Source organism: Ascaphus truei, chromosome 8 (assembly GCF_040206685.1).
Source record: "Ascaphus truei isolate aAscTru1 chromosome 8, aAscTru1.hap1, whole genome shotgun sequence".
Taxonomy (NCBI): Eukaryota; Metazoa; Chordata; class Amphibia; order Anura; family Ascaphidae; genus Ascaphus; species Ascaphus truei.
In genome coordinates, this window is record NC_134490.1 from 94,813,418 (window position 1) to 94,835,236 (window position 21,819).

At 45.1% G+C, this 21,819-nt stretch overlaps 1 protein-coding gene across 3 annotated transcripts; it reads left to right on the forward strand.

The window, feature by feature from the left end:
* The first annotated feature begins 1,602 nt into the window (after positions 1-1,602).
* TFAM (transcription factor A, mitochondrial) lies at positions 1,603-20,550 on the forward strand. 3 transcript variants are annotated; one of them, XM_075612939.1, is made up of 7 exons: positions 1,603-1,765; positions 5,921-6,084; positions 9,494-9,564; positions 13,176-13,325; positions 16,435-16,530; positions 17,288-17,344; positions 19,903-20,550. In XM_075612939.1, exons 1-7 carry the CDS (start codon positions 1,626-1,628, stop codon positions 20,170-20,172), a joined length of 948 nt encoding a protein of 315 aa, XP_075469054.1. In that variant the 5' UTR covers positions 1,603-1,625; the 3' UTR covers positions 20,173-20,550. The 3 variants fall into 3 exon arrangements, with proteins under 3 accessions (XP_075469054.1, XP_075469057.1, XP_075469056.1); XM_075612942.1 differs by lacking the exon at positions 1,603-1,765 and adding an exon at positions 1,821-2,098; XM_075612941.1 differs by lacking the exon at positions 1,603-1,765 and adding an exon at positions 3,184-3,834.
* The last annotated feature ends 1,269 nt before the right edge of the window (positions 20,551-21,819 follow it).

The window sequence follows — 21,819 nt, forward strand, 5'->3', positions numbered from 1 at the left end:
TATAACGGTGCATCTGATCACACTGCAGTGTATAACGGTGCATCTAATCACACTGCAGTGTGTATAACTGTGCATCTGATCACACAACAGTGTGTATAACTGTGCATCTGATCACACAGCAGTGTGTATAACTGTGCATCTGATCACACTGCAGTGTATAACGGTGCATCTGATCACACTGCAGTGTGTATAACAGTGCATCTGATCACACAGCAGTGTGTATAACTGTGCATCTGATCACACAACAGTGTGTATAACTGTGCATCTGATCACACTGCAGTGTGTATAACGGTGCATCTGATCACACTGCAGTGTGTATAACGGTGCATCTGATCACACTGCAGTGTGTATAACTGTGCATCTGATCACACTGCAGTGTGTATAACTGTGCATCTGATCACACTGCAGTGTGTATAACTGTGCATCTGATCACACTGCAGTGTGTATAACTGTGCATCTGATCACACAACAGTGTGTATAACGGTGCATCTGATCACACTGCAGTGTATAACGGTGCATCTAATCACACTGCAGTGTGTATAACTGTGCATCTGATCACACAACAGTGTGTATAACTGTGCATCTGATCACACAGCAGTGTGTATAACTGTGCATCTGATCACACTGCAGTGTATAACGGTGCATCTGATCACACTGCAGTGTGTATAACAGTGCATCTGATCACACAGCAGTGTGTATAACTGTGCATCTGATCACACTGCAGTGTGTATAACTGTGCATCTGATCACACAGCAGTGTATAACTGTGCATCTGATCACACTGCAGTGTATAACGGTGCATCTGATCACACTGCAGTGTGTATAACGGTGCATCTGATCACACTGCAGTGTGTATAACTGTGCATCTGATCACACTGCAGTGTGTATAACTGTGCATCTGATCACACTGCAGTGTGTATAACGGTGCATCTGATCACACTGCAGTGTGTATAACGGTGCATCTGATCACACTGCAGTGTGTATAACTGTGCATCTGATCACACTGCAGTGTGTATAACTGTGCATCTGATCACACAGCAGTGTGTATAACTGTGCATCTGATCACACTGCAGTGTGTATAACTGTGCATCTGATCACACTGCAGTGTGTATAACTGTGCATCTGATCACACTGCAGTGTGTATAACTGTGCATCTGATCACACAACAGTGTGTATAACTGTGCATCTGATCAAACTGCAGTGTCCGTGTAAGTGGTAGAGTGAGAGTGTGTGAGAGACTGTGTGTGTGTGTGTGTGAGTGAGAGTGTAAGAGAGACTGGGTGAGTGAGTGAGTGAGTGTGTGTTGCTTAGTGACAGACAGCTACACTCTTCATCCCCTCGCTCGCGCATGTTCTATCGGGTGCATCCCTCAGTCCGCTCCGGGGTAAAACACTATGCACGCACGTAACGTTCCGGAGGATTATTATTATATTTCTATGTATAAAGCTGTCACCGCGGGGACACCTCCCGGCTAGTTCAAGTGAGCCCGACCTGGCGCCGCACGGGTTACCACAAACACGCGTCCTCTCCCCTTCCTGTTATTAGTAACCTGTATCTGGCGGTTCCGTGACGCTAAATTGGGAAGGATTAGCGGAAGTGACGCGGTGCCAGTGACCTCCTCCCAGTATGCTGGGGGGGGAGGAAGGTATCGCAGTGAGCGGGAGTGCAGAGCTGCGCTGCTTTTCCGCCATGGCCTCCCTGCTGCTCAGAGGCATCGGGACCCTCGTCAAGTCTCTGGCCGGGCTCAGCTGCGGGCAGGCGCCAAGGTGACACCCGGAGCGGGGCTGCAGCCTGGGAGACCCGGGGGAAGGGGGTGTGAGGGACACTGCTTTGCCCCCGCCGCACAGTGACCCCGCGTGTCTCCTCCAGAGCAGGCAGCTCATAGCACGTGCACCGAGATACCCCGTGTAACTTCTTCTATGCCCATTTGTTGCTGCCAGCAGGGGAGACAAGGGGTTAATCCAACACTTCGTGTTATTCGCAGTGATTATGTCCAGCAGAAAATGCTTCACCCTGTGGTGCCGCTGCCTGATTTGCATAGAAACTTAAGGTCGCAGTTATAGTGCCCGCGTGCACGCGACATGCACTGAGGCTGGAAGGTATCTACACATTTATTTGTATGGTCGCGCGCTCTATGACCGGCCTCATAGAGGTACGACCTTTTGTTCGCTGTGCCCGTGGGCACTATAATCGGGGTCTAACCATTTACTGCCATCACGTAACAGTGATAACTGCCTCTCTGGGCAGTGCGATGGTTAAGCGGGCAATCCCCATGTAGTAGGCTGGGGGGAAAAGCCACGGTTGGTTGATATATTTATGACAAATTGTAACCACCTTCCTCGAACTGCGTCCTCTGTCGTGGTTCTCTGGTCCGGTGTCCCTGCCACGTCTGTCCACGGTCATAAACTGCAAACATGTTTTATATTAAAGAGGCAATCCAAGCAGTTAAAACAAAAAAAAAATATTTTTTTTTTTTGTTTTAAGATATGCAGCATTTGATTTACCTTTTTGTTTAAAACTATCTAAACTACCAATCCATTCTCCCGTGATCTATCAGCAAAATCCGGCTTCCCAGGGTTCACTAAATATCTGCCTTTCAGTGTCAAATCAGTCAGTGTAATTCAGCAGCAACAATTTATTCTTATATTGCTAAGGTAACATTATCTATTACAGTGTAAACTGCCGGGAATATTGGCAACAAATTATCACAAACAGGAAAGTGTTACAAAGATCTGGCACTGCTTGGAAGGTGGCCTAAAACCTGAAAAAAAGATGTTCAGTATATTAAAACTCATTAAAGCTGCAGTTCAGTCAACATCCTGCATGTGTGTTTTTTTTAATAAATCAGTTCTGTAGTAAGAAAAAATACTTTTAGCATTTTCTGTTTTAAAAAAAACAACTTTGAAAGACCAATTTTCTTGTATTCTATTTTAACAAGCATGCTTGTTCCTATAGCAACGATTTACATTCCCCATATTTAAAGATGTCGCCAAACTTTGCCGATCAATAGACAGAGAACGAATTGACCGGCAGCTATGCAGTTCTTTAGGTAAGTAGAGATTGCCCACATGAAACTATTGAAGTAAAAAAATAAATTAAAAAAAAAAAAAGACTGAACTGCAGCTTTAAGAATAGCATTGAGTTGAATAAAAAAAAAGTAGGATATTGCTTGGATTGCTCCTTTAACCGGCACACACTTCTAGTAAAAAAAAAAAAGGACTATGAAATGCATTTACATCCCAAAAGTTTAATTCTGTTTTACTTGCGACATCCAGGCAGCCACTACCCCAAACCATCAACGTTTCAAGGCATCGTGCCCCTTTGCCAAGCTGGAGCCGCCTGTACGTTGTAACTATATGATCGTGTCACTTAGGCCGCGGATATAATAGGCTCACGTGGGGCATTGTGTGCGCCTGCTCCAGAGGCGATCTGTGGCCTATGGAATGGGGAGGGGGAGACGTGACAGTCAAATGAGCGGTTTGCCCTCATTGGCTGAACTGCTCACGTGAACCAGCCGTCGCGTGACAAAACCAAATAATTTTGTCTGCCCGGGAATCGTGCACACTATGGCCTGTCTCATAGAGGTGCGGCCTTATGTTCACGTCGCGGGGAGTACGACGCGGCCTTAAACACACAGAAGCTCACTGATTTTTTTTTTTTTAAATATATATATGAGTCCGAGTTGGGGAAACTTCTTTAGTGGCACTGCAAATCTCCTTCATGGTGACGTGTTCCACCCCGCGCATGCGCAAAGGGGGCTGACGCCGTCAGTGCTTGCGCAAAGCCCAGGAAAAACACACACACCCAACAGGAACACTTATTAGAGGAATTCCCAGTGAGTATAAATATACAAGTGCAAATAGCAAAAATCTTACAAATCTATCATTTATCATAAAGAAACCAGAAGTGGAAAAGATGCAAGGTGTTTAAACATATAACACATGAATTGTATATAGATTACTATGATATAGTAACGGGGGGTGTGCTGAGCTCGCGTTCTAAGTCAAACTTCTTTGCATTTTGTCATTCAAATTGTGTTTTTGATTTTTATGATTTACATTAAAGGAAAGACTTTTGAGAGTAACGGCATTTAGATACTTTACAATTCAAAATATATGTATTTTACTTTAGTTATAAGTCGATTATATCATGTATTCCTAAGTGATAGTATGGAAATTTCAACACAAATAAAATAAATTATACTGATATCTTTCATTGAATTAATAAACATCACCATCACAAATACATTTTCTGTGACAAAAAAACAAAGCAGTTTCACTTAAAATGCACATGCTCAGCGCGCAAACTTTTTTTAACCTTCAGTTTTCTCAGATTTCAGTGGAGTCTTGCTGCTAAAAAAAATCTGCTTTTATGTAAAAATGCCATTTGTGTGGCCCAGATTCCCCAAATCTCTGATTTCAGCATTGGGAAGTTACAGTGAAGCTAACGGGTTGGAAGACCTGTTTTTGAACAAACTCTCCAAAGCATTTGTTGACCATAAAAATGTTAAGTTTAATTATTTTAACATACTTATTTACTATCACTATTTATCCTAATAATTATATATTAATAATTATGCCACTGTCCTAATAATTCTGTTCACTTTTGTCCTTAGCAGGACTACCCCTTTAAAGCAGCCGTCCTGGCGGTATAATTGTGCAGTTTAAATGTCCCGCGTCGCGTGGGCCAGTAGGAAGCCGCAAGCGATGACGTCACAGCTTCCTATTGGTCTGCGGGACATTTAAGCAGGCATATTGATAGCCCCATCTGGCCTGCTACAAGCACCCCCTTCCAAGGTAAGTTTCTTAGCATGCAGGGGGTCCCCGGAGGTGAAATTAATCACCAGTAGAGAATTCGAGTACTATGAAAAAATGAATGTTATTAATTAAGTTATTTAATAATAAGGTGCAGGGTGCCCCCTTAAGTGTCACATTTTAAGTATCCTGAGTTAAACTGGAGTTATCTCTAGAACTTTCATTTCAATCGTCTTGACTAATGACTACTCTGCCACTGCCGCTCCTACCAAGCATTGTGGCCAAGCACTGTCATTTACTGCACTTATTCACTCACCTGCTGTTTCTGAAAGGCTTGATACATAGTGCGTGTTGGCATGCGCGTTTAGTTGCTATAGCGCAAGCGGTGGGGGCGTGGCTCTGATATCACAGCGTTAGTCCGCGCTGTGATTGGCTCGCAGCGCGGCAGCAGCGCGAAAATACAAATTTCTTGTATTTTCACAGATTTGCCGCCCCAACGCTCATATCCTTGCACGCGCGTATCAAGTATAGCAACTGGCTCACACCCTGCAATTGTCATTGATGCGTGCGTGCACGGCAGCGCACATGCGCACACTATATTACAAGCCAAAGTCTACAACATACCACTTGGATTGTAAGGTCTGCGGGGCAGGAATTTTTTCTCCTTTTTTTCTGATTTTGTTTGTTGTATCATAATTCCCTGTATTATATTGTCTATCTTGTAAAGTACACTGTGGGTGCTTTAACTTAATAAAGCTGTGTGTGTGTTATTATAACGCATTAACTTGAATAAGTATGCGCATGGAGGCAAGAATTCCCTTTGTAACTAATAAGTGTCTAGAATAAAAATGTGAAAGGCGCACTTCACACACACAAATATATACATATAGTATGTATAGAATTCACTTTCTAGTTAAGAGCAACTCTAGAAAACTAGTTTGAAGCAAAGCTCCTGGTGTATTTGTGTGGCTGAGCGCATTGCAGCCTGTAGATGAACTTGTGGAAATCATCATACTTCAGGATGTCTTCCAGTTTAAAGGCAATCTGCTGTTTCCACGCTTATAGCTTCCTAATAATCATGTATGTAAGCGTCCTGTGTACTACGCTCCAGCTCCTTTTATTCCCAAATAGCAAGTATTTGAGGCTCTTCATTTCCTCTCTCCTCAGGTGCAGCAGCAGCAGCCTTCCCAGCGGAATCTCATCTTTGCAGTTTTCCTCAACAAGGTGTTTTTCAGAAAGACCAACTGTACGTGATCATCCAAAGCGGCCACTATCCGCATATATCCGTTATTTCATGGACCAGCACGTGATTCTCCACAAACAGCATCCAGGTGAGGGCATGAGTAGCAGAATGCAGTCTTCTGCTGCCAGCTGCAGTTGGATTGCCCATTTCAATGCTCCAGTCAGCCCCTTTTGGGTTCATATTTTCATATTTTATTTTCAATAAATCACTACAATGTCATCTAAAAGAAAGTACTAAATGGGGTCCTGAGACGTCTTTCTGCCCTCACCCCATTTATTACTGAAGATATAGGCCCTTATTTACAATGCATACTTTGCAGCAACAGAAGGGACCTTTCGCTTGAATAGACGTAAGGTGTCTTCCAGCCGCCCACGGGTTGTCTTGCTGTACGTGCAGTAGCACCACTTAGTAAATGTGAGCCGTAACTGCAGCTTTTAACATGAAAGATCATTTTGCGAAGGGTTTCCCTTCTAGATGAATGATTAATATGAAGTACAGAGATGTAAACTTTTGGCTTTTCTATTTCGCAACAACTGTAATAAATTAAAAGAAGACCTGGACAAAAGTTGGGAAATTTTACTTTGATTTACGATCCGAAAAATACAAATATAGGAATATAATTGGGAACAATCAGAAAATGTGATATACATTAAAGCTTATTGGCCAGTAAACACTTTGCCATTTTTTTACCGCATACAGGTAAACCCCGTTATAACGCGGTCCTCGGGATCCACCCCGAGACCACCGCGTTACTAACGGGGTCGCGGGGAAAAAAAATGGCAGCCGCTTTAGCGCATATTCATCCCGCGGGACAGGAGATGGGAGCGGGGATGTCCCTCTGGTCCCCGCTTCCCTCTGTCACCGCGGGACAGGCCGCGGGACAGGAGATGGGAGCGGGGATGTCCCTCCGGTCCCCGCTTCCCCCTGTCACCGCGTGACAGGCCGCGGGATGGGAGGGGGGATGCCCCTCCGGTCCCCGCTTCAGGAGGAGCAGAGGGAACTGGCAGGCAACATCCACACCTCAGGAGCCGCACGGCGCATGCGCACGGCGAACGTGAGGGTGCCTGCATAAGTTTCCTAAAGTGATTGCTGTCGGGTTGTGCTGCTTTGGAGACAGGTAAGCACAGTCTCCGGAAGACCGCTACCCCCCCCCCCCCCGCAGCACAGGGCCCTCGCGCAGCAGTACAGGGCCCGCCGTAGCGCAGGGTCGTCCTGCCACTCAGCCGCAGCGCAGGGCCCCGCCACCCCCCCACAGCACAATGACGTCCCACCCCCCGCCCCGGGCCGTAACACCAACCTAGAGGGGAGGGGGACACACCGGACGCTCGGACACCCTTTCCCCTTGCTGTGAGGGGGTTAATGTTGAAGAGGCACCACAGAGGTTGGGTTACCTTGCTGTGTGTGTGTGTGTGTGTGTGCAGTGTGTGTCAGTGTGAGCAGGGTGCAGTGTGTAGCAGTGTGAGCAGTGTGTGTGTGTCAGTGTGAGCAGTGTGTGAGCAGTGTGAGCAGTGTGAGCAGTGTGTGTCAGTGTGTGTCAGTGTGTGTCGTGTGTGCAGTGTGTGCAGTGTGTGCAGTGTGTTTTTTTTTTAAACGGGAGCCACGGGAAAACCGCGTTATAACCGAATCGCGGTATAGCGAGGCGCGTTATAACGGGGTTTACCTGTATTGAGTAGTGACCAAATATCTTTACAAAGCCATTGTCCGTTTATCGTTTATGCCTATGGAAATGTGAAATAAATGGCACATTTTCCTCATCTGTTTAGGTGTTGGGGTACTGCCAGTCTAGTGTTTGTTGTATTTTATTTCTGAAACATACAGAACACCTACAAGCTCAAATTGAACCCCCAAAATACCCACAACATATATATAAGCATATAAGTTTCACAGAGGAGTGCTACTGAGCATGGCAATTTATATTTAAAACCAGAGACATAACATAAAACACAGACAAAGCTCAGTGCACATCCAGAAAAACTTATATACGGTACAGTGCCTAAATATACATGTATAAATAACTAATAAATAAAATGGTCTTTTAGTTTAACATTTTGGCCAAATTGTTGTAAGCCCTTGAGCCAAACTTCACGGCAGACCACGTTCAAGGGTCCCTACACTAATATAAATTCTTAATAACCTGTGCATTGCCAGGAAGAATGATTTATAATAAATCTGTCAATATAAGTTGCAAAAGTTCTAAGTCTGATTGAAGCTTTTATTAACCTGTACATTACCAGGAAAAGCACTCTGTAATAGATTTGTCACAATCACACTGCATGCAGGCAAGTTCCCCTGATAGTGGGAGATGCCATGGAGTGAGCTTTTAACCATTTAAATGTGGGAGGGAGTGAGCTTCAATTGGATAGGAGGTTGCCACCCTCCAAAACAGCCAAGACTAGCTGCACAAGAATTATAAAACATACAGAACACCTACAAGCTCAAATTGAACCCCCAAAATACCCACAACATATATATAAGCATATAAGTTTCACAGAGGAGTGCTACTGAGCATGGCAATTTATATTTAAAACCAGAGACATAACATAAAACACAGACAAAGCTCAGTGCACATCCAGAAAAACTTATATACGGTACAGTGCCTAAATATACATGTATAAATAACTAATAAATAAAATGGTCTTTTAGTTTAACATTTTGGCCAAATTGTTGTAAGCCCTTGAGCCAAACTTCACGGCAGACCACGTTCAAGGGTCCCTACACTAATATAAATTCTTAATAACCTGTGCATTGCCAGGAAGAATGATTTATAATAAATCTGTCAATATAAGTTGCAAAAGTTCTAAGTCTGATTGAAGCTTTTATTAACCTGTACATTACCAGGAAAAGCACTCTGTAATAGATTTGTCACAATCACACTGCATGCAGGCAAGTTCCCCTGATAGTGGGAGATGCCATGGAGTGAGCTTTTAACCATTTAAATGTGGGAGGGAGTGAGCTTCAATTGGATAGGAGGTTGCCACCCTCCAAAACAGCCAAGACTAGCTGCACAAGAATTATAAAACATACAGAACACCTACAAGCTCAAATTGAACCTCCATGGCATCTCCCACTATCAGGGGAACTTGCCTGCATGCAGTGTGATTGTGACAAATCTATTACAGAGTGCTTTTCCTGGTAATGTACAGGTTAATAAAAGCTTCAATCAGACTTAGAACTTTTGCAACTTATATTGACAGATTTATTATAAATCATTCTTCCTGGCAATGCACAGGTTATTAAGAATTTATATTAGTGTAGGGACCCTTGAACGTGGTCTGCCGTGAAGTTTGGCTCAAGGGCTTACAACAATTTGGCCAAAATGTTAAACTAAAAGACCATTTTATTTATTAGTTATTTATACATGTATATTTAGGCACTGTACCGTATATAAGTTTTTCTGGATGTGCACTGAGCTTTGTCTGTGTTTTATGTTATGTCTCTGGTTTTAAGTATTTTATTTCTGGTCAGATTTGTATTGATTTTTGTTTATAATTTCACAGACCTAAAAAGAACTGAAATTACCAGAAAAATTGGTCAGGAATGGAAAGCACTTCCAGACTTTGTAAAAGAAGTAAGTATTCGATTCACAATAAAATAAATGTTGGTTGTTAATGACCGCCCCCCATCTCTCGCTGGTCGTGCATGAGCGGGGCACACAAATAGGCAGGATATAAAAATATGGCGTACACAGATGAGGGGCTGAGAGCAGATTCTTTTTTCAGTGCATTTGAGAGACTCTATGGAGTTAAACTAAGCTGTTTTAAATGTGGGATTACCTTGTATTTTGAGTTTAGTTGAAAATGGCTACCGGGCTCATCCAATCGACAAGTACAAAGTCACGCCCTGATTGTGTTGCGGCTTCCTATGAAAATGAATGTGGTACTCCTGCACACGGGCCTCCGACTTGTCTCTTATAGTGTTCCTTGAGCTGTCCCATAGACGGGTGATTCTGTAACAGATAAGGGAAGTACCGCATTTATTTTCTTGGTGGGAACAGGCTTGAAGAAAGGGGATTCCCCTGAAACGTTGCCCCCCTTACAGATTTCATGTTGTATATACAGCTCAACCCCCTGCTAACGCTGTGCTTGGGGTCCAAAGAATCACATCGCGCTATAAGCGAATCGCGTTAGAAATAATGTACAATTGTATGCATTGTCCAATAAAGTATTTAAGATACCAATAGTCGTGTTGTAAAGTATTCATAAACACAAAAATTGGGAGGCACGCTTACATCGCGTTATAAGCGGATTTGCGTTGTAACGGATCGCGTTATAACGGTGTTGAGCTGTAGTTGTTTAATTTGCTGTTTCTTTTTGCACATTGTATCGTTAGTATTAGTAGTAGTTCTGTTTCTCCTTCACTTTTTTCTTTTTGTGACTAGTGTCCTTTGTGGTTATCAGTTGTCTACCTCAGGGGTGCGCAAACTGGGGGGCACAAGATTTTCTAGGGGGGGAGGACGCCAGGGGAGGCATGAGGCCTCTGGCAGGAAGGGGAGCGCTGGGGCTGGCAGGCGGGGGAGCGCTGGGGCTGGCAGGCAGGGGAGCGCTGGGGCTGGCAGGCAGGGGGGCGCTGGGGCTGGCAGGCAGGGGGGCGCTGGGGCTGGCAGGCAGGGGGGCGCTGGGGCTGGCAGGCAGGGGGGCGCTGGGGCTGGCAGGCAGGGGGGCGCTGGGGCTGGCAGGCAGGGGGGCGCTGGGGCTGGCAGGCAGGGGGGCGCTGGGGCTGGCAGGCAGGGGGGCGCTGGGGCTGGCAGGCAGGGGTTCGCTGGGGCTGGCAGGCAGGGGGGCGCTGGGGCTGGCAGGCAGGGGGGCGCTGGGGCTGGCAGGCAGGGGGGCGCTGGGGCTGGCAGGCAGGGGGGCGCTGGGGCTGGCGCGCAGGGGAGCGCTGGGGCTGGCGCGCAGGGGAGCGCTGGGGCTGGCGCGCAGGGGAGCGCTGGGGCTGGCGCGCAGGGGAGCGCTGGGGCTGGCGCGCAGGGGAGCGCTGGGGCTGGCGCGCAGGGGAGCGCTGGGGCTGGCGCGCAGGGGAGCGCTGGGGCTGGCGCGCAGGGGAGCGCTGGGGCTGGCGCGCAGGGGAGCGCTGGGGCTGGCGCGCAGGGGAGCGCTGGGGCTGGCGCGCCGGGGAGCGCTGGGGCTGGCGCGCCGGGGAGCGCTGGGGCTGGCGCGCCGGGGAGCGCTGGGGCTGGCGCGCAGGGGAGCGCTGGGGCTGGCGCGCAGGGGGGCGCAGGGGGGCGCTGGGGCTGGCAGGCAGGGGAGCGAGCACTGGGGCTGGCAGGCAGGGGAGCGCTGGGGCTGGCAGGCAGGGGGGCGCTGGGGCTGGCAGGCAGGGGGGCGCTGGGGCTGGCAGGCAGGGGGGGGCTGGGGCTGGCAGGCAGGGGAGCGCTGGGGCTGGCAGGCAGGGGGGCGCTGGGGCTGGCAGGCAGGGGAGCGCTGGGGCTGGCAGGCAGGGGGGCGCAGGGGCTGGCAGGCAGGGGAGCGCTGGGGCTGGCAGGCGGGGGAGCGCTGGGGCTGGCAGGCGGGGGAGCGCTGGGGCTGGCAGGCGGGGGGGGCGCTGGGGCTGGCAGGCGGGGGGGGGCTGGGGCTGGCAGGCGGGGGAGCGCTGGGGCTGGCAGGCAGGGGGGTGCTGGGGCAGGCAGGGGAACGCTGGGGCTGGCAGGCAGGGGGGCGCTGGGGCTGGCAGGCAGGGGAGCGCTGGGGCTGGCAGGCAGGGGCTGGCAGGCAGGGGGGCGCTGGGGCTTGCAGGCAGGGGAGCGCTGGGGCTGGCAGGCGGGGGAGGGCTGGGGCTGGCAGGCAGGGGAACGCTGGGGCTGGCAGGCAGGGGGGCGCTGGGGCTGGCAGGCAGGGGAACGCTGGGGCTGGCAGGCAGGGGAGGGCTGGGGCTGGCAGGCAGGGGAGGGCTGGGGCTGGCAGGCAGGGGAGGGCTGGGGCTGGCAGGCAGGGGAGGGCTGGGGCTGGCAGGCAGGGGAACGCTGGGGCTGGCAGGCAGGGGAGGGCTGGGGCTGGCAGGCAGGGGAGGGCTGGGGCTGGCAGGCAGGGGAACGCTGGGGCTGGCAGGCAGGGGAGGGCTGGGGCTGGCAGGCAGGGGAGGGCTGGGGCTGGCAGGCAGGGGAACGCTGGGGCTGGCAGGCGGGGGAGGGCTGGGGCTGGCAGGCGGGGGAGGGCTGGGGCTGGCAGGCGGGGGAGGGCTGGGGCTGGCAGGCGGGGGAGCGCTGGAGCTGGCAGGCGGGGGAGCGCTGGGGCTGGCAGGCAGGGGAGGGCTGGGGATGGCAGGCAGGGGAGCGCAGCTCCGGAACTTTGCGCACCCCTGGTTTACCTTGTGGATATTTTCTCTCTATCCGTGTGTTAGTTATTTCTACTTACAGCTTGTTGTGTTGACAGCTACTGTTGCATATACATGGTCACACATTGTAAGTTTTACTATTAAGTTGATAAATAATTGAATTTTTCCAGAACTTACTTGTTCTGGTCTTTCTTTGTCTGCTCCTTTGAGTGCAAGGACTGCCCTCTTGTGGTTTGTATTGAAAAGTACAGGCATACCCCGGTTTAAGGACACTCACTTTAAGTACACTCGCGAGTAAGGACATATCGTCCAATAGGCAAACGGCAGCTCACGAACATGTTTTATTAAAGCAGCCATTCTCCCTGACATTGCAGCTTCCTATCGGACCTACAAGGCAACCCTATTTACATGTCCAAGAAAAAAACTTGGGGGGCGGGGGGGAGGGAAGGAAACAAAACTGTATGTGTCATAGGAACTGGATTGGCCCCAGAGCTAAAAAAAAAAAAAAAAAAAGAAGCTGTTTCGTTCCAGAGACCCGACCCCCATCCCGGGTGCGAATTCTGGAAAATGTGAGGCTTATAAAAGATATTCACCATTGTGAAGTTGTGTTGGAGTGGCTTTGTAACTCTGCCCTTATTATATTATGATGGGTTTTTTTTTTTTTTACATTTTCGTCACATTTGCAAATAATAAACCCTTTGAGTGTTCTCTGTTATTTGCTGCCTTGTCATTCAATGTTTGCTTTTGGGTGTGATTTTTAAAACCTATTAGGTGTCTAATTTTCAAAGTAGCCAACTTTGGACATAGTAATTGATTCTCTATTATTTTATTAAATATGTTTTGTTTTGGCATGTTATATCCGAAACATTTGCACAATTATATAATAATGTGTTTGTCTTCTATATTTAGCCCTATATTGTAGCTGCAAACGCTGAGCGACAAAAATACAAGGAGGAAGTAAAAATATACGAAGACCATCTGACACCATTGGAAAAAAAAGTACAGAAAGCAGAAAGGCAACAAAAACTGGCAAAAAGAAAAAGCTCGCGGAAAAGAAGGGTAAAGTATTTCCCAATGTTTAAAAAGTAAATGTAAAATAAAGTCTTAAGGATCATGATGAAGTAGCACAGGAATAAAAGTATAGTTTTTTTGGTTCTCGATGACCGTCAGAAAAGTGTCTACAGAGGCATAAACACGTTTGGTTGAGTTAATCTGTCTGTCCAGTTGAAGAGTGTATTAAAACTGAACCTAAGATGAGTGGTCTGGTTCAGAGTGTGCATCCACTGCGCGCGCATCCACTGTGCGTGCATCCACTGTGCGTGCATCAAGTATACGTGACAGCTGGGACTTCTGTGCATTAATCAGATCACTCCACAATAAAAAGGCTGTTATTTTGAGTCCTATCCTGGGACATCAACATCTTAAATAAACATGTTTTGTCAGGAAAATGTTTGGGCATTCCTACTCATTTATGTTCCATTTGTTAAAGCATGTTTTGTGTGTGTGTGTGCACACACAATAAGTGATATCCTTTTAACTTCTTTTGTAGATTTTCACTTGAATTAAAAGCTTCCTTTGAAAAGAGCTTGAATGTGAAATACTTAGATCGGGGGTACGCAAACTTCCTGTGCTGTGCCCCCCCCCCCCCCGCCTGCTCCTCTCACGATTGCGCCCCCCCCCTTACCTTCAATGGAGGGGTAATGTGACGTAACGTCTCCATGGTAACGAGGTGTCATTTGATGCTGCATTGCCATGGAGACGCGTGGACAAGAACCAGTAAGTAAATTTAGAGGCCTCGCGCTCTTGGGCCTGGGGCCTCTGTAACCACGCGCCCCCCCAATACCTGGGGCCTCTGTAACCACGCGCCCCCCCAATACCTGGGGCCTCTGTAACCACGCGCCCCCCCCAATAAAGTCTTGTGTCCCCCAGTTTGCGCACCGCTGACTTAGATCATGATTGATAAAGGCATCTAATTAGTAATTTAGTTACAGCATTGCAACATCACAACATGATGACAGGCAGTGAGGAGAATTTCCAAGATCTGAAATTCACATTATTTTCTCTCAGCAAATAGAGATGGTAACTTTTAGTTATTGTGTCTTTGTCCTTGAAAATGTGAGGTCTGTCGGCTACCGAAAACAAAGAAAAGAACTGCTGCTTCACATGCACAGCCAACTATAGGGCATTTGAAGCCATTTGCTTAGTGCATCTATAATTTAGTTGTATATGTCCAATAGGATCCTTATTAAATAGGCTTATCCACTAAATTAAATGCAATTTACTCTTAATTACACATGTTAACACTTCCTGACACGGTATGCACATTACTGTAAGATTTGGCCGTGTTTGCTCAGTGGTGCTCTGCCATAAGACCTCTTTCCATGAAGACATTTTAGGGCTTAAACACTTCAAATGCCATAAAGTGTCTCCCACAACTGGACGGTTTCTTATGGCATAGCACCTCTGTAAATATAGGCCTAAATATCTTCTGATATTTAAATAAAGTTAAAATATTTATAACCAGTGGTGTAAGGGTTGTAAACTGTTCAAGATTTCTAGACATGGTATGGATATTACAATTCATAGTATGAAAGCATTCTACTTTACCTGAGATTTGCAGTTTATACTGTATGGAAACAGTGAAGACAACGGAAATTAGTGCGCAGCAAATAACTAGTACTTAAAGTGACCTATGCACCGTGATAAAGGAACAATATTGTAAACCTTATGTGAGGGTGACACTTGGCGTGGGTCTGCAGCCTCTCTTGGGGGTGGCTCGACACCCCTGGAGCTAGACAGAAAACAGAAAAACAAGGCGCACAACGCACATAGTGTAATAGAGTATAAAACGTGACTTTATGGTTAAAAATAAATATATCTGCGTACATCAAGATAATGATTACAAGCGGTTGGTTATTAGGTTTACCACACCATGTGAAGACCGGAGGTAGCACCCTTGGTAAGTACCAGCAGGGGATGTATCAGCAAGCGTCTCGTCTGCTTCTTCCTTCACAGCTGCGGGAACTGCAACAGGGAGTGTGTCAGCAAGCGTCTCGTCTGCTGCGAGCTCCAGTGTTCACTGTCTTAGGATGGTTTGTATGAATGTCCTGTAATAGGAGTCCCAGAGCACACGGCTCCAAGCGGCGTGCTGTTCCTTGCAGAGCGCCCGGCGATGACGTCACAAATCGCCCATCAGCTTCCGGAGATCTTCTCCTGGAACGCACAGCGTGCGTGTCAAGTTGGAAATAACCAGCAGAATGGAGTAGGCAGCGCGCATGCGTCAAACAAATCAGCTTACTGACAGTGTCCAGAGACGCTTTAGAATACCTGAAGAAGTAACCTAGTGTTACGAAACGCGTTGGAAAGAAGGGTGTCATTGCTTGTTTCCCCAAAAAGTATTCTAAAGCGTCTCTGGACACTGTCAGTAAGCTGATTTGTTTGACGCATGCGCGCTGCCTACTCCATTCTGCTGGTTATTTCCAACTTGACACGCACGCTGTGCGTTCCAGGAGAAGATCTCCGGAAGCTGATGGGCGATTTGTGACGTCATCGCCGGGCGCTCTGCAAGGAACAGCACGCCGCTTGGAGCCGTGTGCTCTGGGACTCCTATTACAGGACATTCATACAAACCATCCTAAGACGGTGAACACTGGAGCTCGCAGCAGACGAGACGCTTGCTGACACACTCCCTGTTGCAGTTCCCGCAGCTGTGAAGGAAGAAGCAGACGAGACGCTTGCTGATACATCCCCTGCTGGTACTTACCAAGGGTGCTACCTCCGGTCTTCACATGGTGTGGTAAACCTAATAACCAACCGCTTGTAATCATTATCTTGATGTACGCAGATATATTTATTTTTAACCATAAAGTCACGTTTTATACTCTATTACACTATGTGCGTTGTGCGCCTTGTTTTTCTGTTTTCTGTCTATACTGTATGGAGTCTTTTGGGTCTTAGTAGTATCTTGGTAAATAAAAAATCCTGGATTTATCGCCATTTGTGCTCTTTCTATGGAGACCATCAAGTATAGATTTGGAGTACTTGTAATGCCGTTTACTAGATGTGGTGTCATGTGCTTTGCAACCGAGCTAAAGAAGGAGTTCTTTTAGGTTGTCATTTTAGATCATACTGGGTGTGTCTGGGTTTGAATATTTTCTTTTTCATGCAGGAGTTAATAAACATGGGAAAACCCAAAAGAGCTCGCAATGCTTTTAACATCTTTATGTCCGAACACTTTCAAGACGCTAGCGGAATGAAGGCGAAGGTACGTGAAGTTAAGGCGTCGCTCACTGGTGATGTCACTGCCTTTGAATCAAACCCAGTTCGAATCCCAGTGTTGGCTCTTTGTGACCTTTGTCAAGTTACTCAATCTCACTGTGCTTGAGGCACCAAAATGATACAGAGATGTATGGTGCCTGCAATATTCTATGTACAGCACTGTATACAATGTCAGTGCTACATGACGATATATTGAGGGGTTTAGCTGCACCTTTATGTTAACCAGTAGGTGTGTACCTGATCCCATGGGATTTGTGAATGTGAGGAAAATAAAGAGACATTTAAATATAAATGTTACAAATGGCAACGAAGGACTGGAAGAGGGGTTCATGATTTCCATGTATTGTGAAAACTGTCAAAATATCCTGGCCTATGATTTAGTAGCAGACAGTACAATATCTTTAAACTTTTTTTTTAACATTAAATATAAATGTAAGTTAAAATGCCTTGATGGGCATTAGAGATCCAAGAACTGTTAAATACTTAATTTTAAGTACTTTGTATAATCAGGTGACTAATAATTGAATGGCCAACAAAATGGTTAAACAACTGCTCAAATGTATAATCTGTTTATTAGTTCCACTAGAATGAATTCACTTTGATGCTGTTGAGGGTTTAACTCCCTTTGCTGCAACGTGATGCTAGCCCCTTGGGTAGCAGAGTGATTGTACATGTTATGCTCTTCATAAAAATGTTTTCATATTAAAAATACGTTTGATTTATGAGCATACTTTTGTTTCCAGGAAAAGTTCAAGAGTCTGTTTGATGACTGGGGAATACTGGAAAGTTCTCGGAAGCAGGTATGTGTTTGTTTAAAAATGTAAATATTTATTTTGTAGGCTGACTACCGAGTAAAAAAAAAAAGTGGGTATAAAGCCTTCAAACCAGCCATAAAACTGGAACTTGCATTCTTCATTCAAATGCATAGGAGTGCACTGCATATACATATTGGTTGTTTTATATTGCATGCTAACATCTTAGACTGGATTCTTAAAAAAAAAAAAAAAGCTACAATATAAAGCAGTACTTGATGAAGAGTATGATTGTTTCATTGACCTTTTTTTGCTTAGAGAATGGAGCAATGTAATATATAGAACATAATTTACAGTCGGATGCCATTTACTTTGCATCACATATCAATAAAGAAACCACTATGGAGAGTTTTCTTTTTGGCATCAGTTATTAACCATGATCGTAACTATTTCCTGCAGTGCTGTGTTGCCAATCCAATCACATGTAACATCTCAAAAGCTTATGGCCACCTAAAATTATAACAAACAAAACAAGGTTTAGGGTGGCTTTCACAATTCAAACATTGGGGAACAAGTCCCAGGGAAAATATTACAATAGTGAATGTAACAAATGTAGTGTCACTGTGTTATTTTATATCACCTTAAAACCAGAGACAGAACATGAAACATCCAAAGACACTAATACACGGTACAGTGCCTAAATATATAGAGATATCTTTTGAATAAAATGGTCTTTTAGTTTAACTCTTTGGCCAAAGTGTTGTAAGCCCTTGAGCCCCTCCAAGGCAGACCACATCTCAAGGGTCCTAACACTAAAATAGATTCTTAATAACCTGTACATTACCAGGAAGAATGATTTATAATAAATCTGTCAAAATTAGTTGCATAGTTTTAAGTCTGATTGAAGCTCTTATTAACCTGTATAATACCAGGAAAAGCACTCTGTATTAGATTTGTCGCAATCAGACTGGATGCAAGTTCCCATGGGTGTGGAAGGTGCAAAGGAGTGAGCTTTAACCATTTAAAAGTTGGAGGGGTGAGCTTCAAACTAGGGAAGGAGGAGCCACCCTCCAAATCAGCTAGGACCAGATGAACAAGAATTGCAAAACATACAGGACCCCTATAAGCTCATATTAAACCCCCAAAATAACCACTATATATATATATATATATATATATATATATATATATATATATATATATATATATATATATATATATACACGTATAAGTGTCAAAAAAGGAGTGCTACTGAGCATGGCAATATATATTTAAAACCAGAGACAGAACATGAAACAGGGCTTACAACACTTTGGCCAAAGCGTTAAACTAAAAGACCATTTTATTCAAAAGATATATATATATATATATATATATGTATTTAGATATTTAGGCACTGTACCATGTATTAGTGTCTTTGTATGTAGCACTGAGCTCTGTCTGTTTCATGTTCTGTTTCTGGTTTTAAATATATATTGCCATGCTCAGTAGCACTCCTTTTTGACACACATATATATATATATATATATATATATATATATATATATATATATATATATATATATATGTTGTGGTTATTTTGGGGGTTTAATATGAGCTTATAGGGGTCCTGAATGTTTTTCTATCACCTTAGTAGCGTGAAATGTATACTACATACAGGCATACCCCGCATTAACGTACGCAATGGGACCAGAGCATGTATGTAAAGCGAAAATGTACTTAAAGTGAAGCACTACCTTTTTTCCACTTATGGATGCATGTACTGTACAGCAATCGTCATAATACGTGCATAACGGATGTAAATAACCCATTTGTAACAGGCTCTATAGTCTACCCACTTGCGCACAGCTTCGGTACAGGTAGGGAGCCAGTATTGCTGTTCAGGACGCGCTGACAGGCGCATGCGCGAGCTGCCGTTTGCCTATTGGAGCGATATGTCCTTACTCAAGAGTGTACTTAAAGTGAGTGTCCTTAAACCGGGGTATGCTTGTACAGCTCAACTCCGTTATAACGCGAATCCGCTTATAACGCGATGCAAGCGTGGCTCCTAATTTTCGTATTTATGAATACTTTACAACACGATTATTGGTATCTTAAATACTTTATTGTACAATGCATACAATTGTACATTATTTCTAACGCGATCCGTTTGTAATGCGATGTGATGTTTTGGACACCAAGCACAGCGTTATAAGGGGGTTGAGCTGTATATTGTGAATTGAGGCCCTTGATCTGAAAACAACACTAAATATAAAGTTTGACTTCAGTGAAAAGAAAAATATTGTGTGGAAAATATATACACCCACACCCACACAGGCTTGAAAAAGTCCTCCACTCAGCCTTCAATAAGAAACGGTTTCCTGTGTTTCTTAAGGCGTTTATTGTCTTCAAAGAAAAAGTGAGCAGGGAACGGCATCATTGGGGGAGAGGAAAAACACTATGGCTACCAGGACTCCATTGCTGGTGGTACCATCCCCCGCTCCCTTTTTCTTGGAAGATAAAATGATGATAAGCCTGGATAAGCACTTGGAGGTTTGCAATATGATGTCTCTATTGAGAAGACTGATCTCTGTCTCTTCACAATGTTGCTAAATGTGTTTTTGCAGACTTATATTCAACTTGCTGAAGATGACAAGATCCGCTATGAAAACGAAATGAAGTCTTGGGAGGAACAGATGATTGAGATTGGACGAGAAGATCTCATTCGGTTAAAGCAAAGGAATAAACTTAAGAAGCTCAGGCCAATTCTGAAAGGGCCAAAGGTGGCTTCTAAAAAGAAAAAGACTTCTGTTAGTAGACTGAAACAGTCCAGAAAGACTGCTGAGCCCAATGAAGGCAGAAAGGCTAGAAGCAGGATATCGAGGCATGAAGAATAATGATCTTGTGATATTTGTGTGGGCTGTTTACCTCGCTGACAACTTTTTTGTATGCCTTTTTTTTGTTGTTGAGTACAGCTACATGCTATATTGGTATCTCATCAATAAGTTGCTCTACCTTTGTCAGTGGTACAGTCACATTTAAACCAAGACAAGAACAGCCTGTCTGTTCAATGTAACTTGCAAACTATTTGGCATGCATTTCCTCTATGAAGATCAATGTAAATGAACCTTGAGAATTTACAGAGTTAATTATGATGGCAAAGCACTTTGAAGCTGCACATGCCTTTGAAAAAAAAAAAAAACATTTCAGAGTAACCATGTTTATGTCAAAAACATTTCTATGTTAACATAAGTAAATAACTCCTTCAATTTTCATTTTTGTCTCATATTTAAATTATTGATTTTCTATTTTTGCATAAGCATTTTTTTGTAAAGCAAGTTCTGCATCTTTTTATATTTAGTAGGATAGAATACATTTCTGAAGTACTTTAATGACTGGTATTTAGGAGTTTTATGAAAAAAAAAGTTCTTTGTGTAGAAAAACAAAATACGTTGGTGTGTCTATTTAGGGTACATGTTTCTCACCAATTTGTTTATTTTAAAGCTGAGATGGTAAGAACTAGTCCTACATAGTACATGCATGTGCATAAAACTATACTGTACAATACTTTGATAAAGTGCCGTAGAGGCAGGAAATGCGTCAGAGGACTTAGGCCTCGGCCAGGATGGCGCTGAGCGGGCGGGCGCGCTCACGCTGGCCGTGATGAAACATTGATGCAATGTGTGTGGCCAGCGTGAGCATGCGCAGCGCTTACCTGCTTGGCGAGACAACCAAATTTGATTTGGCTGCTCGCTGATGCATCACGTGAGTGGTTCTCCCAATGAGGGCGAGCCAGCTCTGTGATGTAAAGGCCACGCCCCCTCAAGCGCGCAACTGGCAGGCCATGAAACGCCCAGGCCATGTCACGGCGCTCGAGCGCTCATCCACCCTGGCCGCAGCCTTGCCTGTATGTTCGTGGTTTGGCATCATGCCTATTAAATAATGTATTTTTACCCGCCTCCAGCCCAGCTTTTTTGCAGTGCTCAAACATTACTACTTTTTTACTACACTGTACAATAAGCAGATCAACAACATTATTAGTTGATGTCTTTAATAATTTTTTTGTAATGGTGTTCACACAGACGGCACTAGATACAATAAGCATGCAGTGTAAAATTCTGTCACCATTAGGTTGGAGATGAGTAAGTATCAAAGGAGATGTTCTGCTCCAGCCTGCTTACAAACTGATACTATAGTTGCAAAGAATAGTAGGAGTAAATGCATGGCAGATGTGTGAATACATAATTGGTCAGGTGCAGAAAATTATGTACACCACCAAAATACTTCCTGGAAATTATGTTACTTTGATCATGTCTTAAAGCTGCAAAATTGGCGAAGGGAAATTTACTTCTAACCATAGACTGAATGAAAAATGTTTCAAATTCCATTCGATAGACATATATATGGGGGCGAAATACAGCAAGACTGCCTTCTGAGGAATGTAGATAAGCTGATATCCAAGTAGAGGCAGAGGATTGTGGGGAACAAGTGAAACAAGTCGTAGAATTATTCATGGCAAGATGAGATCCCAAATCTAACTTTCA

What these genes read in the sequence shown, in the direction of transcription:
- TFAM (XM_075612939.1), top strand. Translation starts at nt 1,626, where the DNA reads ATGCTGGGGGGGGAGGAAGGTATCGCAGTGAGCGGGAGTGCAGAGCTG. An exon ending in TTCCAGACTTTGTAAAAGAA is followed by an intron (nt 9,565 to 13,175) that starts GTAAGTATTCGA and finishes TTCTATATTTAG; the next exon opens with CCCTATATTGTAGCTGCAAA. An exon ending in AAAGCTCGCGGAAAAGAAGG is followed by an intron (nt 13,326 to 16,434) that starts GTAAAGTATTTC and finishes TTTTTCATGCAG; the next exon opens with GAGTTAATAAACATGGGAAA.